General features: G+C 38.4%; 1 protein-coding gene across 1 annotated transcript in view; it reads left to right on the forward strand.

Moving 5' to 3' along the window:
• Positions 1-9,874: 9,874 nt before the first annotated feature.
• kif5aa (kinesin family member 5A, a) overlaps positions 9,875-17,991 on the forward strand; it is a 33,229-nt gene continuing 25,112 nt past the window's right edge. The window contains exons 1-9 of the mRNA XM_079882157.1: positions 9,875-10,351; positions 10,883-10,970; positions 11,077-11,150; positions 12,531-12,635; positions 15,382-15,430; positions 15,506-15,561; positions 16,556-16,643; positions 16,730-16,854; positions 17,711-17,815. Of these exons, the coding sequence (XP_079738283.1) occupies positions 10,223-10,351; positions 10,883-10,970; positions 11,077-11,150; positions 12,531-12,635; positions 15,382-15,430; positions 15,506-15,561; positions 16,556-16,643; positions 16,730-16,854; positions 17,711-17,815 (819 nt within the window). The 5' untranslated portion in view covers positions 9,875-10,222. The remainder of the gene's footprint in view (positions 10,352-10,882; positions 10,971-11,076; positions 11,151-12,530; positions 12,636-15,381; positions 15,431-15,505; positions 15,562-16,555; positions 16,644-16,729; positions 16,855-17,710; positions 17,816-17,991) is intronic.

Below are 17,991 nucleotides of genomic sequence, written 5' to 3' on the forward strand. Positions count from 1 at the left end.
ACTGAGGGACACAGGAGCTGTACAGTCAATGTTTCTGGAGGAGATATTATCTTTTTCAGCCGAGTCATATACTGGTAGTGATGTGTTAATTCGTGGATGTGAAATGGGATGAAAATGAGATGCGGAGCCGGGTGGTAGTGAACCAACAGGTGCTCTGGGAGAGCAGGATGGACTCGAGCAGCGGTTAAAGTTACAAACTCCGGGCTCAGAGTGTCTGACGGGGGAGGCAACAGCGGCAGTAGTGTTTGATCAGTCCGGGACCACTATCATGGACACTGGGGTGAGTTGTGTGCCTCACATTGATCCATGTAGTATACCAGCTACAAACTGTCAATTTTACAATGGCCCGTCAGTGATAGTGGACGAAAGTCAACAAAGACAGAGTCCCATGAGGGTCAAAACACTTGCAATAAATCATGCAATGTTGAAACAGAGGAAGTCAAGACTCTTACAAACTGTTAATCATGCTAGAATCATCTGGAACTCTGAAACAAAACCCAAAGGAATATTGGGAGGACATATAAATTTAAGAAGCATACTGCCAAAAATAGACCAGATACATAATTTACTTATTGATTCTAATTTAGATTTTTTGTGTATATCTGATACTTGGCTGAATCATAATGTTCCTACTGACTTAATTAATATACCAGAATATACTTGCTATAGGAGAGATAGGGCCAAAGGAAAGGGAAGGGGCATTTTAATTTATATTAGGGAGCATTTTAAAAGCTTAGAACTTGAATTGAATGTGAATATTGAGTGCTTGGGATTGAATGTAATTCTTTCTCCAAACATGAAATTTAACATAGTTGTGCTTTATAATCCTCCATGTCATGTGAATTTCTACAACGAACTGAAAAATCTTCTTTCTCTCGCAGACAATCGTTGTGAATGTATGATATTTGGGGACTTTAATATTAACTGGATGGTTAAAAGTGGCAAACTACAATTAAAGTCAACTATGGAGAAATTTAAATTCAAACAGCTGATTGACAGACCCGCTCGAATCACTAGAAAGAGTGAAACTCTTATAGACCTGATTTTTACTAACAGGCCAGAGAGAGTAACAAAAACATATAATCTCATTACTGGCTTTTCAGATCATAACATGACACTGATTGTGAGAAAACTAACAAAAAAATGTCTACTTTACCATAACAATACAGAAAACTCAAGTATAACAACAGGAATACCCAAGTCCAAAGAAGCAAATTTTGAACATGATTTAAAGGAAGTTAATTGGGAAGAGGTAATTAAAGAAACAGATCTAAACTACAGTGCATGCAATTTTAACTATGTGTTAAAGGATCTAATAAGTAAATACACAAAAACCTGGAAAAAAACATCTAAGAAACATTCTCTTCCATGGTTTAATAGTGACATCCTTCAGATCATTAAAAGGTGAGATATTGCTCTTAAAAAGTCTTTAACGACAAAAATTAATACTGACCACCTTATTTATACGGGCTTGAGGAACAAAGTAGTTTCAGAGTTGCGAAAGGCCAAGACTAATTATTTCTCTAAACTAATTGAAGAAGCCAGTGGAAATAGTTCTAAATTGTGGCAACACATAAATAGATTAACCAATTCAAGTAGACAAAAACACTTAAAAATAAATGGTCTTAAAGTTTGTCATGATTTGATTCATAGTAATGAGGCTATTGCAAATATTTTTAATACTTTTTTTTATCAATTCCGTACAAGAATTAGCAAGTAATTTTAAATATACTACTAAGTCATCTCTTGAAGAGCTTGACAATGCTCACACAGGCTTCTTCTGTAATAAAAAGGTATCTTGTGATAAAGTTAAAAAGGTGATTGTAAACATGAGTAACTCCATGTCTAAGGACATACACAACATACACGCTGCACTAATTAAGAGATATGAAAACTGTCTGTTAGAGCCAATTACTTATTTAGTAAATTTGTCAATACAAACAAAATGTTCCCAGAGAGCTGGAAAACAGCAATAATTACACCGATCTATAAATCGAGTGATAAGGATTTAGCAAGCAATTACAGGCCTATTACTATCCTTCCTGTAGTCTCAAAAGTTCTGGAAAAGATTATTGCCGAGCAATTAGCGTAACATTTAGAGTCCAACCAGCTGCTTTATCCACTGCAGTTTGTATTTAGAGACAAACATTCCACCGAAACAGCAAACTGTTATTTACTCGACAAAATAAAGGAATCACTGGATGAAGGAAATGTTGTCGGGGCAGTGTTCTTGGACCTAAAAAAGGCCTTTGAGACTGTTAATCACAGTATTTTATTACAAAAATTAAATCAATTTAAAATGTCTTCTGAAACTTTGCAGTGGTTTAGGTCTTATTTGGGTGGAAGACAGCAATGTGTTAGGGTCAATGGGGTGAAGTCACCTCTGCAAGCCAACAACATGGGAGTACCGCAAGGGTCCGTACTTGCCCCATTGTTGTTTACAATGTATATTGTTGGGTGAAACATGCAATTGATTCTGTTATGCCTTATATAAGCAGGCTTATATTAATTATAATCTTAACTTTGTGTAAGGAAAAGTGTTTTACCTTAACCATGTATTATCCTATAAGAGAAAAGTGTTATGTAAAAGAAAACACTGTAATAGGTTTTTTATAAGAAAACCTGTATGTAAAAGAAAACACTGTAATAGGGTTTTTATAAGAAAACCTGTATGTAAAAGAAAACACTGTAATAGGGTTTTTATAAGAAAACCTTTATGATTGGTATATAGAAAAGACACTGAGACATGTTTTTATAAAATTGTTTTATTAATAATTTGGTTTATTAAAAGAAAAAAGACACTGTAAACCATTTGTGGAAAAATTATTTATTAAAGTAATACAATACTGAAATCACTGAAATGTATCTTGTGTTTTAAGCATTTATTAAATGAAGAAATAGTATAGATAGAAATAATACTATGTATTAGAAAGCATATATTCAGTAAAATGGAAAAAATTATTACCTGGTTGTTGTATTCTAGACCAAGAGGAGAAGGCGGCTGAGGGTCCGAGCGCGTAAGAGGAAGACAAGGCAAAGGAAGGTGTCTTATATGAAAGTTGTAAAGTGACTGAAGGAGTTGACAATAGTTCCAGATCTGGGATTGGATAAATTGTCTATATGTGATTGAATAGGTAATGAAGGGGTGTGATGAAATGAATTATAAAAGTACAGTGAGACATATGAGAGGCAGAAGCTGTGAAAGGAAGACAGCCTCTCCCTTGTTTGATGGTCCAAGCCTGACACCTGCTGACGAAGCTTGTGAACTGACAACTTTAGGTTTTGAATTTTATTTTGATTTCTTGATATTGTATGTAAAACAATTGTAATAGAAATAATAAAATAATTGATATAAAAAGAACCAACTTGCCACAAGTCTCTGCTTTATAAAAGAGTAATAGAAGTAATAGAAGTAGTAAATGAAGTCAAGTACCTTGGGATTATTCTGGATAACAATTTAAAATTTGACAATCATGTTAAGTACATCTGCAAAAAGGTCAAACCAAATATAAATTGTTTTCGTTTTATAAGAAGGGATTTGTCTCGTCACACTGCAAAATTACATACATGCATGCCATGCGATGATATTCTCACATCTATCATATTGCGTTACATCATGGTCACAAGCATCTCCATCCAAATTAAAACCTATTTTCTGAATTTATAAACAGACAATAAAAATTTTGGACCGGAAACCTATGAGAGGGCATCATTGTGATGTTTTAAGAAAGCATCAGCTTTTGGGCTTTGACAGTTTTATTGATTTTAATTATATTAAATTGGTTTATAAATGTTTAAATAATCATGTTTCACCACTGTTTTCTAAATTAGTAAGTAGGCGTCAAAGCTCTCATAGGGCGAACACACGAGCCACTGTCAGAGGTGACTGCCTAGTCCCAAAGTGCAAGACCTCTTTTGGTCAGTCTGCTTTCTCTGTAAAGGGGCCAAAACTCTGGAATGCTTTACCCACTAATTTAAAACTAGAGACCAATGGCAATGCTTTTAACAGAGGTCTGAAACAATGGCTAAAAACTAAACAACAGTGCTCGCATGTATAACCTACTACTAAGATACTCTCTGATTCTGATGCTTTGCTGTTTTTTGTTTTCTCTCTTTTTCTTCCTCTTTAATCATATGGTATATTTTAGTTATCCTTTTTTTGTTGTTGGTATTGTTATTATCGCTTTTGTTATTAGTCTTGCTATTGTATTTTCTTTCCAAAAGCCTCCAGTGGACAGGTGTTGAAAATTAGCATGTATGCTATAACACAAAAACCAATGCATATGGTTCGTCCAATGTAATTGTATGTCCATGTCAAATAAAGAGACATTAACATTAACATTCCACGCCATAGGGTGTATTTGGAGTCTGACCTTGTCACAGGACCTGTTACGCTTGGTGTGTGCTCACAGTTACCTGTAGATGGCGTTAGTCTTATTCTGGGAAATGAGCTTGCTGGTGGTAAAGTTTATCCAAGACCCATTGAAGTACACAAACCTAGTGTTGATGACTTGCCTGATCTCTCTACCCAATTCTCTGCCACATTCCTGCCTGTGTTGTGACCCGTGCACAGTCAAATAAATTTTAAAATACTGTTCAAATGGAAGCCTCAGCATTCTGACTTGAATTAGCAAGAGGTTCATCAAATTGTACGACCTTATAATTATTGTTCACAAGTTTTACAACTAGCTCATAAAATGTGTTATCTGGACACTCTGACCTTCCATTTCCATCATGTTTCAAAATATATATTTTTTTGGCCTGGTTTAAAGTCCACAGTGTTCAATTTTGTTCGTTCCTGTCCCACTTGTCAATTGGCAGGTAACCCAAACCAAATTGTTCCGCCAGCACCACTGAAACTGATACTGGTTCTTGGGGAACCATTCGAACGATTAATCATTGATTGTGTAGGGCTCTTGCCGAAGTCAAAGTCGGGTCACCAATATGGTCTAACTATTATGTGTGCCGCGACCCGTTATCCTGAGGCAGTGTCTCTCCGCACATTTAAGGCTAGGAAAGTTGTTCAAGAGCACATCAAGTTCTGTTCTACATTTGGCTTACCAAAAGTGATCCAGTCAGATCAAGGCACTAATTTTACATCTAAAGTATTTTCACAGATGTTAAATGATTTTGGTATTAAGCACCAATTGGCCAGTGCTTACCACCCGGAATCCCAAGGTGCATTGGAGCGATTCCACCAGACTCTCAAGTCAATGCTCCGAAAATTTTGCATTGAGACTGGTAAGGAATGGGTTCAAGGCTTACCCTTGATTATGTTTGCTGCAAGAGAGAGTGTCCAGGAGTCACTGGAATTCAGTCCAGCAGAGTTGGTGTTTGGACACATTATAAGAGGTCCCATTAAGTTAATCAGTGAGCAGTTGCTTTCTTCGCCTACACTCACCTAAAGGATTATTAGGAACACCATACTAATACTGTGTTTGACCCCCTTTCGCCTTCAGAACTGCTTTAACCTGTTAAGCTGCAACGCCACTTTTGAAAAATCCCCAGAAATGACATACCCAAACTGAAACAGATACAGTTCATGAACCCTTTGTACTAAAAGCACAAGTATGATCTCGTTTGAAAGCTGACACCTGGCAGTTTATTGTAAATGTAGAATTAATTATTGTCGTAATGACAAAAATTGTTATAAATAGCTTCAAAGTTTTGTAAAGTTATTAGAAATTATTTTTTATGAAACATCCTCATGAAAATAAAATTGAAGTTGGCACTGGAGCAATCTAGAAATGCACTACAGCTAAAGCCACATGTCTAAACATTTTATGTTTAAAATCTGAAGATAATAAGCCCAAAACTCTGTATTTAGTTAAATGTTTTTCAAGACCATGTCATGTGACTAACAGTTAGGGCTAGCTAGCATGTTAGCTTAGCACACCATCAATACACGACAATATATGAGATTAAAACCATGTTTATGCTCAAAACGTACTTTATAACTCAAGCCGAATGTTTTAAATAATCTTCTGTGATCTAATTTAGCTTCAGATAAAAAAATCAGACAGAAAATATATTATTTGATAGTATTATGCACAATGATGAAGTCTATATAGATTAGCATTACATTATAAATATAATCTATTATTATGAAAATACCTGGCATGGCTTGAAGAACACAGGCAAATCAGATATCATTGCAATCATGTTTATTGTCTTTAAAACATCTGTATCTGCATTTTACAGCGCGAACTCTGTAGCTTTGTGTGTGTTCGAGGCTTCCTGGAATGTCACATGATCATGGTTCTTCTTCATGTTTCATATATGGACTATATTACTGTGCATATAGCGCCCTCAGGCTATTGGTATGAATTGAAAACACTGTGAATTAGAATACCAAACGCTCATAAAGATTACATTGACGCATTTGGGTATAAATTCAATAAATATTATTCCTGTCTATAGAAATATGATGTAAATCTAAAAGAATCTATCAATATTTCTCCAAATCTGCACATTTTTGAGCTAAAGCCCTGAGGGACGTTGTTTTGTGTATCGCTGTCATGACGACAGCACGGGAGTTTATTATGAATGGGAGCGGCTGACGCGCATAATTCATATTAAAGGTATCGACTCATTTTTTCATTTCATAACTCCTGACACAAATTAAGACATAACTGTCACTATGAGTTTCTCAGAATACAATAGTGGTCAAATACTGAAACTTGAGTCTTATATCTTTTTAATGATGTATAGTTTGTCAAGGTATAACATTAAATCTGATAGTAATTTTGAATTAAATAAATAAAAAACGCTTCAGTGCGCCGACGCACTGGTGAAGCTTAACAGGTTAATTCTACGTGGCATTGATTCAACAAGGTGCTGAAAGCATTCTTTAGAAATGTTGGCCCATATTGATAGGATAGCATCTTGCAGTTGATGGAGATTTGTGGGATACACATCCAGGGCACGAAGCTCCCGTTCCACCACATCCCAAAGATGCTCTATTGGGTTGAGATCTGGTGACTGTGGGGGCCATTTTAGTACAGTGAACTCATTGTCATGTTCAAGAAACCAATTTGAAATGATTCGAGCTTTGTGACATGGTGCATTATCCTGCTGGAAGTAGCCATCAGAGGATGGGTACATGGTGGTCATAAAGGGATGGACATGGTCAGAAACAATGCTCAGGTAGGCCGTGGCATTTAAACCATGCCCAATTGGCACTAAGGGGCCTAAAGTGTGCCAAGAAAACATCCCCCACACCATTACACCACCACCACCAGCCTGCACAGTGGTAACAAGGCATGATGGATCCATGTTCTCATTCTGTTTACGCCAAATTCTGACTCTACCATCTGAATGTCTCAACAGAAATCGAGACTCATCAGACCAGGCAACATTTTTCCAGTCTTCAACTGTCCAATTTTGGTGAGCTCGTGCAAATTGTAGCCTCTTTTTCCTATTTGTAGTGGAGATGAGTGGTACCCGGTGGGGTCTTCTGCTGTTGTAGCCCATCCGCCTCAAGGTTGTTCGTGTTGTGGCTTCACAAATGCTTTGCTGCATACCTCGGTTGTAACGAGTGGTTATTTCAGTCAAAGTTGCTCTTCTATCAGCTTGAATCAGTCGGCCCATTCTCCTCTGACCTCTAGCATCAACAAGGCATTTTCGCCCACAGGACTGCCGCATACTGGATGTTTTTCCCTTTTCACAACATTCTTTGTAAACCCTAGAAATGGTTGAGCGTGAAAATCCCAGTAACTGAGCAGATTGTGAAATACTCAGACCAGCCCGTCTGGCACCAACAACCATGCCACGCTCAAAATTGCTTAAATCACCTTTCTTTCCCATTCTGACATTCAGTTTGGAGTTCAGGAGATTGTCTTGACCAGGACCACACCCCTAAATGCATTGAAGCAACTGCCATGTGATTGGTTGATTAGATAATTGCATTAATGATAAATTGAACAGGTGTTCCTAATAATCCTTTAGGTGAGTGTATATATATCCTTGACTAAATCAGTTCCTTTCATGAACGACTTCACAAAGCTTGTAAGATTGCTAAAGTTCATCTTGCGAACTCTCAGACTAAAATGAAAGTGCAATATGATTGTAAGAGTGTGGCATGTACTTACGTCTGTGCTCGTCCTGCTTCCTGTTCCTGGATCTGCATTGCAGGCTATTCTCTGGAACTTACACTGTAGAGAGAAAGCGAAGTGTGTAGCTGCCTGGCTTAAGAAAGGTAACATATATAAGAAACATTTGGTTATTAAAAAGTTTTGGGGGATTTGTGTCTCAAGGGTGTATCTCAAGCTGTCTAGTATGGCAAGCTCGAGCGTGTGTGTGTGTGCGCGCGCGTGTTCGTGTGTGCGTTTCTTTTTTTTCTTCTTTTTTTGTGTTATTGTGTTAACACTCTTGTGGACAAGAAATCCTTTTTGTTTTGTAAGTTACTGTTTGTTTGTATATACTTTTATTGTCCATTACCTAATAAGTATATATTGTTTAATCATTGGGAAGGGATTAGTAGAGAGGTGGGTGCCATTTCCTTTTATATCTTGTTTTTCTCTTGTTTAAGCTAGTTAGGGAGTTAGTGTATTATTATTGTACTTTTGTTTTCTTTTCTTTTTTGTAGCTTATAGTTTCTCCCAAATAGTTAGAGGGTTTATGTTTGTTGTCTTGGCCTTGTCCCCTCTTGAAGCCTTGAAATCCTCCCACATTTGTTAAATAAAGAACGTGTTTTTTCTATTGAGTTGTTTTTGGTCATTGTTACGGCATTGGGGTTGGGAATTGAACCTTGCAGCCTCCACACATCACACCATTTTTATTCTGTTACTTGTCCCTTCAACCCTAGACAAAATAGGGACGACACACACACACACACACACACACACACACACACACACACACACACACACACACACACACACTCTCTCTCTCCATAGGCGTAAAGGTTTTAATACTGTAAACTACTCTCTCCCCTTACACTAACCCTATTAAAAGAATAGGTTTGTACTTTTGAAAATCAAAAGTTTGATAGTGATGGCCTTATGAAAGGCATTTTTTGTGAACAAAATGGTTATATAGATGAAACAACTATTTTGTGTTGTGAAAATAATACTTTGTGATTTTGTGTATTTACTAACACAATTGAAAATGTGCTGAAATGTTTGAATAAAGTGCACTTTGATGATCTGTTGTGATAGTAGTATAAGGTAGGATAAGGGCCATGGGGAATTATGTGCTTTGGTAAAATGAATCCCGTGGGAGAGAAAGAGGAAGAAGAGAGGAAAATTAAAATGAAGAGGACAAGGTCAAAAGACATTTATTCCTGATGAAAGACAGAGCACTATAGTTGAGCATGTTCTTCTGCAGGAATGATCATGAGGGAAGTTGGTCTACAGGGTTTTACTCACACATACAGTATAATTACAGTACAGCAGTACTTTAGATGAGAGACCTTTCACTGTTACAGTAAATACCATGGCACATGTTGTTAGAAAACTGCTCTGTCACAAAATCTGACTATATAATGACAGAATAATCCAGTAACCAGCTGTGATTGGCCCGTCCCGAGCAGCGCCGAGGAAAGTCACAGGCACCACGTGACCGCGGGTTCACTTCAGCAGAGCACAGATCATCGTTATTTATGATTAAACTCTGAATAATGACGCTTACACGAGTGCATATAAGTGAAAATAAGCCGTTTAAAAAAAAAAAATCCAACGAACATTAGTAATATACAGTATACCGAATTTACATATTAATACATAAAAATAAATAATAAAAAACACATGTATATTCATTGTTTTTATATTTATTTATATTTATATTTATATTTATTCATATTTATTCATATTAAATACGTATATTCATATTTCATATGACAAATCTAGTGAAATAAGCAGTGAGGAGGATGACGTAGCGCAGTTAGCCCCGCCCCCTGCGAGAGTGGTCCTCAGCCACGCCCTGCTCCGCATCCTCATGACAACAGCAGCATCCTCGCCATCCCATCATCACTGCGAACACAACACACAGATAACCCTGAAGAGAAGACTCGCCATCCCAGCATCACTGCGACTGACTCCAGCAGGACAACACACAGATAACACACACACAGATAACCCTGAAGAGAAGGATTCCAGCAGATCTACACGCAGACACCAGCATCTTCTTCTGTCTCTCGCCTGACGCCATTAGCTCGAGCTCAGCCCGTTCCTCGTCGTCTTCTGCTGTTCTAATATAATCTCGCTTATAATACTGTGTGATCATGACGGACGCCGTAGCCGAGTGTAATATTAAAGTGCTGTGTCGCTTCAGGCCTCTGAACCAGGCGGAGATCCTGCGCGGAGACAAGTTCCTGCCCAGCTTCCAAGGGGACGACACGGTCATCATCGCGGTAACCATCGCCTTTAACCAGATCTACCGCACATTCAACACTAATATAGACATTACTTGATGATATGAATCAGCCCGGTGATGATGATGATGATGCGCGCGACTGTGTCAGTATGACGTCAGCACATATAGAGGCTCGAGGCCTAATCTGAGTCTAGCTATATACTAAATAAATATTGTTCTGTCTGTATATCTATATCTATATCTATCTATCTATCTATATATATGTGTGTGTGTGTGTGTGTGTGTGTGAGAGAGAGAGAGAGAGAGATAGTTTGAATGAATGCAGGGAGTGGCTGATGATGATAATGTAACAGTTATTGGGGAGGGAGGGGAATAAATGTATATATATGTAGTGAAAGCTGAATGTGAAAGTCATCACAGGTCTGTGAAGGCCTATAGTGTGTGAAGCTGAACTGAGACAGTCTGTTCCTCCGTCTATATCTCTGTGACGTGATTAATGGCCTAATAATCAATATCTGAGTCCAAACAATGACGTTCCCGTTTCCTCTGTGTGTTTATGTGTCCGCAGGGAAAGTCGTACGCGTTTGACCGTGTGTTTCCCACTAACACCACTCAGGAGCAGGTGTACAACACATGTGCCAAGCAGATCGTCAAAGGTCAGTGTGTGTGGAGTGTGTTTAGCTGAACTCATTACATCTGAGCTGGGAGGATAGCGTTCGCCAGGCGTATACTGAATGTGTGTGTGTGTGTGTGTGTGTGTAGATGTGCTGGGAGGTTACAACGGCACCATCTTCGCCTATGGACAAACCTCTTCTGGGAAGACTCACACCATGGAGGTACAGTGGGTTACAGTTTTAATTCCAGCAACATTAGCAAGAGCTCATTTTGCATTCGTTTTTTAGGGAACACTTTACAATAAGGTTAATTAGTTAACATTAGTTAACATGAACTAAGAATGCACAATACTTCTACTGCATTTATTAATTAGTTAATATTAATTTCAACATTTACTAATACATTAATAAAATCAAAGGTTGATTTTAATCAAAATATATTAATCTTTGTTAATGTTAGTTAACAAAGATTAATAAATACTGTAACAAATGTTAGTTAATACATTAACTAATGAACCTTATTGTAAAGTTTTACCATTTTGTACATTATAAAAATAGCAAAACCAGTCAAAAGTTTAATAAAATGACTTTGCTCTCAAAATGGCAAATATTTAGCAGAACATATGTTAAACATCACTACTAAAATCTACAGTTGTGGTTTGTGTCATTGGTTCAATAAATTAAAATAATCACAAAATGAAAACAAGGAAAATTAAAATAGTTATAAAAGGAATTAAAAGAGTAAAAAGATGATACGTAGATAAACTTCTCATCTGGCAAAACGCCGGTGTGCCATATTTTCACATTATTAAAAGATTAAAGATGGACGTGACCTGGCCAAAATGAGCAGCACAACATTGTCAAAAAAATAATAAAAGAAGATGTAGAAAGAGAAAATCAGCATAACATTAAAACATATCATCAAACCGGTTAAAGCATGTCTGTCTGTGTAAGTTAGCAACATTCTGCCACGAATTGACAACGTTAAAATACTTTTTTCCTAATGTATCTAATAAATAATACACAATGCATAATAACATATGCATATGGATTTATTGTGCTGTCTGAACAATCATGCGAGCCCTTGCTCCGTCTATTGATCTGAACCAAGCCGGACGATGACATCACTGATTTAACCGAACGGCTTTATAGACGAACAACTAAATCAGTTACTTTTATTATACTAAATAAATGACTCTGCGTGCAATAACAGAGATAATATAGAATAAAAAAAAATACATAACAGTATTACAATATTTGACTATGTCCTAATTTATTTATAATTATTGCACAGTGTTTATTCTTGCATTGTTTATTTTAGTTTTTTATATTGCTATTGTGGCATTCATTGAGGAAGCGGCGTAGACATGCACTCTAGTTTCTGATGTTTCATTGGTTAATGCTTTTATCCTGTGTTTTGACCGGGACCTCAGTGCTTCGTTTCGTTCCTTCATGTAGAAATGTGTGTGGAGTGAGTATACAATACAAGCCCCTTGAACCCTTGAAGAGTTCGATCTTTACAGCAGATCTGACTTCAGCTGAACTGTGGCACTGCTTTCTGTTCGAGCTGCAGGAGTTTTACTAATGCCGTGTGTGTTTCAGGGGAACCTGCACGACCCGCAGCAGATGGGCATCATCCCCCGCATCGCAGAGGACATCTTCAACCACATCTTCTCCATGGACGAGAACCTGGAGTTCCACATCAAGGTACTAGAGTTCCCCCTGAACACCTGACTGGAGTTTACACACAGTCGACACTTTTAAACAGTATACTTCTATTATAACCTATATCTATTATAAACATTATACTCTCTAAACTATAACATTAAACATGACTTCACCTCTGACGGCTCGGGTTGACGCCTAACTATTCTGACCGCATAAAAGGCCTAATAATTATAGTTCCCTGACTAGGGCTGGGTATTGACACAAATTTCACAATTCGATTCGATTTCGATTCACAAGTTTGCAATTCGATTCGATATTGATTATTTTGGATATCAGGTACAATACAAGGAAAACAGATCTCTTCACTAATGCTGTAAACTATGGGAGTCAGTGGTAGCCTATAGGCTTCATTAGCCCACTATAATATTGAAGGTACACATTAACTGATTTGTAAACAAACACTTACATTACACTTTTATTTATTTTTATAATAATAAAGTTATATGAAATATAAACATGCATTAAAAATTGAAGAACATTAAAAATTATAATGATTATGTTATATGGTGCATATATTTAGCAGAATGCTCCTCTCTAGAGTTCATTTTTCTCGCTGACTAACGAGTTTATGGTCACTGGATGTGGTTTTTCTGAGGTAAATGTGACGTTACATGACATTGTTTACAAGCTGTTTTACTGACGTCTTTCCACGGTTGTAACACTGATTGAGCGACTCCATGTCACATGATACGGACTTCGATAAGTTGTACTCTATTTTTAACACACTTTCAGAAGCTCATTCATGTTTATCTCGCGCTGTAACTGGTGTTATTAAGGCGGAGGAGAAGGTCATGTGCTTCTCTAGAGCTGAGCCAGAGCGATCTCACGCCACAGCGACAAAACTGTATTTATGTTTTTGAATTTCGTAAGAAAATGGACGTAATTTGAAATCTGAGACTTTGTTCCATATCAATAGTAACAAAGCACAAAGATTATTGAGATTTATTGGACGGGATGCGCTACAATGTTCCAATCATTCATCAACTGGAAACAGGATGACTAATCGATTCTTGGGATTAGGGCTGGGCGATATGGCCAAAAAAAAAAATCACGATAATTTTTTTTATATCAGTCGATATCGATAATTATCACGATAAAAGTCAAATCATTATTTCTTTCAAGTTTAAAGGCAGATTTTTGCTCCTAAGTGAAAGTTGTAGAAACCAGAGCGTTAACTGTGGTTTTAAACTACTCTTTATTGTCAGAACATATCATGACAAACTCTTGCCAAACAGGAGAACATTTCACAAATCTAAGGAAGAATATTCAAACATTTGTCATTTTTCCTTAACAAAATAAATATATTTATTGGACAATTTCTTAGTTTCTGCATGTGCTAATTTTTTTTTTTGTTGGTAAAATGTAATATTCTGACTGTTTGAGTTTTATTAAAGTTAACCATTGGTCATCCAGTATCATGCATTTAGATCATGACAACCACAGATGAAACCAGGCATACCCTGTAGCACCTCACTATCATGGCAAAATGGTATTTGTATGAAAAACAGTAGCCTATACATTATTAAATACTATAATTATATTCCATTAGTCCTTTAATACATTGTCTACATTAATAATATAATACAATTCAACATGTATATCCCACCTTTCATGGTGCAGTTAATATTAACGTTACTAGGCTAACGTGCAGTAAATCCATGGTAAATGATGGGGCTTACTAGACGGAAAAGCCTTCTGACAGTATCGTTGCGCTCAGTGTTTCTCCTGTTAGTCAGCGCTGTTTCATCTGCCTTTAAACTGGTTTAAATCACTGAGACATTTGTGTTCTTCGCTGAATTCAAGCGCTTCTCACTGGATTTCGTGACCGAGACCGATCAGAGTAAATGCATCGGCCCTAGTGAGCTCGCGCTGCCGTTTGGACTTTGAGCCGAGCGGATAAATGGTCCGTGTGGCGCGCGGTTTAAATGAGTTTTGTTCCGCTTTTGGCGCATAAACATTATCGAACATTTATCGACCTCTTGATATCGTTTTATCGAGAAAAATTATGTCGCGATAATTATCGTTATCGTTTTATCGCCCAGCCCTACTTGGGATTTAAGAATCGATATCGGTTCGTAAAAATGAGAATCGATTAAAATCGAGAAAACTATATTTTTTACCCAGCCCTATCCCTGACCACAATCTAACCCCACCTACGAGTCTCACACTGAGTCGAACGACGTCTCGTTCCTTTGTGAACACTATCACTTGGGACTAAGGTCTGTAGTGTCCCACTAACCCTGCTAGACAGACTCCAGACAATGCCTTCGAAGATGCTTTCTCACGGCTGGAGGATCTCAGACCAATTTCAGAGAGAATCCCACCAGCATACAAAACTACAACAGTTTTTATAGAATAGGAGCATGGCAAAGCGGACATGATGATACATAATTTCCCTACAATTTGATTGGTTGTTTATATGCAAACCCTTCTGTTACTAGGTAGAAGCAAACTCTGTTTTAGTGTTTGCTTCACTTTGTTACTCAAAGTCACGAGTTTATAAACCTAGACATCCGCCTAGTTTAATTTCCCCTTTTGTTATACTAGGACATGATTCACTAACACACACACTCACACACACACACACACTCAGTTACGAGTTTTTGACCAAAGAGTTTGGAAACATTTAGGATTCAAAAGCATATAAATGTTATTCCTGCAAGAAAAATGAATGCTAGTTGTGCTCGACCAGTGCTCTCAAAGGCAGTGTTTGCTCTCTCCTCAGGTGTCCTACTTCGAGATCTACATGGAGAAGATCCGGGATCTCCTGGACGGTTTGTAGGAAACAGAAATAGTGCAGCGTAACGAATTCCCTACAATACTCCTCATTGTGTTTCTTTCCTCTTCAGTCACGAAGACCAACCTGTCTGTGCACGAGGACAAGAACCGGGTTCCTTACGTGAAGGTGAGCGATCAGCATATTCAGTGAGAGTGAGATTAAAGGAGGAGTTCACCTTAGAATTAACATTTCCTGATCATTTACTCCTTTACCCCCACGTCATCCAAGATGTCCATGTCTGCCTTTCTTCAGTGGAGAAGAAATGAAGGTTTCTGAGGAAAACACTCCAGGATGTTCCTCCATATAGTGTCTTCAATGGGGTCCAACGGGTCGAAGGTCCAGATGTGAGTTTCAGTGCAGCTTCAAAGTCTCGACACGATCCAGCCGAGGAATAAGAGTCTCATCTAGACAAACCAGCGGACATTTTAGAACAATAAACATTTATATACTTTTAACCACTAATGCTGGTCTTGCACTCGCTGTGATGAGACACACATTACGTAATCAGGGTGAAAGGTCAAGCGTGACGTAGGCGGAAGAACCGACCCAGTGTTTACAAAGCCAACGTGCAAAGACTCATTAACGTAAAGTAAATAAGTAAATAAAAGGTAAAACAACGATGTTGGACGATTTAGAAGTTTGGAGGAGAAAATGAGATGGAGTTTTTCACCCTTTTTTCATAATGTGTGGATCATCACAGCTAGTGCAAGACCAGCATTAGTGGTTAAAGTATATAAATGTTTATTTTGTTATAAAGTGTCCGCTGGTTTGTCTAGATAAGACTCTTATTCCTCGGCTGGATCGTGTCGAGACTTTGAAGCTGCACTGAAACTCATATCTGGACCTTCGACCCGTTGGACCCCATTGAAGACACTATATGGAGGAACATCCTGGAGTGTTTTCCTCAGAAACCTTCATTTCTTTTCCACTGAAGAAGGACATGAACATCTTGGATGATGTGGGGTAGAGTAAATGATCAGGAAATGTTAATTCTGAGGTGAACTCCTCCTTTAAGCTTTCTACCAGTGCTAATGAAGTGTGTGTTATCAGGGTTGCGTTCGCGCTAATGAAGTGTGTGTTATCAGGGTTGTGTTCGCGCTAATGAAGTGTGTGTTATCAGGGCTGCACTGAGCGCTTCGTCTCCAGTCCGGAAGAGGTCATGGACGTCATCGACGAGGGCAAGTCCAACCGGCACGTGGCCGTCACCAGTGAGTGCTCACACTCCTTATAATCTCATGATATCATAGTGATACGAGGAGAGTGAAGAGTAAACGCGGTGTTGTTGTGTGGGCAGACATGAACGAGCACAGCTCTCGCAGTCACAGCATCTTCCTGATCAACATCAAGCAGGAGCACGTGGAGACGGAGCAGAAGCTCTGCGGGAAGCTCTACCTGGTGGATCTGGCCGGCAGCGAGAAGGTCTGGACTCTTTTACTACACGCCTTTGGACTTTCTGTCTTTAGTGGAATAGTGTTGGGGTTACACGCAACATTGGACCCCATTGACTTTAATTACATGGATCAAAAATAGCGAAATATTTGTCGTATCATCCTTTTAACGTTTAGGGGTATTTACCATGAGTGGCGTCAGCGTCAGCGCTGGTCAGTGCATTGAATCAATGATATCTTTATTGAATGGCAGAGGTGTAACATCCAGAAACATCAGAAAGTAAAAGTCCTCCTCAGTATTTTGTTCCAATCACCTGGATTTGCCAATTAGCACAGTTTTTCAGCCAGGAGAGAGAACTAATGAACTAATGAACTTATAGCTGGATGAGTTCATGGCTGGAATAAACATATGGCAGGACTTTTACTTCCTGACCGCTGGACTCTACACCTCTGTTGAATGGTTCATTGATGAATGTATGAAGCTGATTTGGAGTTAAAGGGTAACTCTCGCCAAAATGCAACCTAGGGTCTTTTTGTTAATCTACTCGAGGCAAACTTTCGTTTAAAAGCATAATTAGAATGAAAACGCCACTTTTAAGTTTGACCTTATTTGCGTTTTAGGTTAAATGCCTTGTGAATGGGAGTGAATGGGGCACTTCTATGATAGCATCAAAAATCACTATTTCTAAAACACTAATGCGGCTCGACACAACATGAAACTGTGCTGAAGTGTCACCAGCGGCTCTACACATGAACTCCAGCATTGAGAACTGTGTTTGAGTACACAGAGTTTACTAAAGAGAAAGATTTTGAACAACTCACAGTGTTTCCGTCCGCCGGCATTTTGACAGTCAAAAATAGTCGATCTTGTGTCTCTCCACACACAGGTCAGCAAGACTGGAGCGGCCGGAGCCGTTCTGGACGAGGCCAAGAACATCAATAAATCCCTGTCTTCTCTGGGGAACGTCATCTCTGCCCTCGCTGAAGGAACTGTGAGTGCACTCACACACACACACACACACACACACACACACACACACACTCTCACTGCTCGTCTCTCCTGTGTGTGTGTGAGCAGAAGACTCATGTGCCGTACCGGGACAGTAAGATGACACACACACACACACACACACACACACACACACACACACACACACTCACACTGCTC

The sequence above is a fragment of the Squalius cephalus genome, assembly GCF_949319135.1.
Source record: "Squalius cephalus genome assembly, chromosome: 9".
Taxonomy (NCBI): Eukaryota; Metazoa; Chordata; class Actinopteri; order Cypriniformes; family Leuciscidae; genus Squalius; species Squalius cephalus.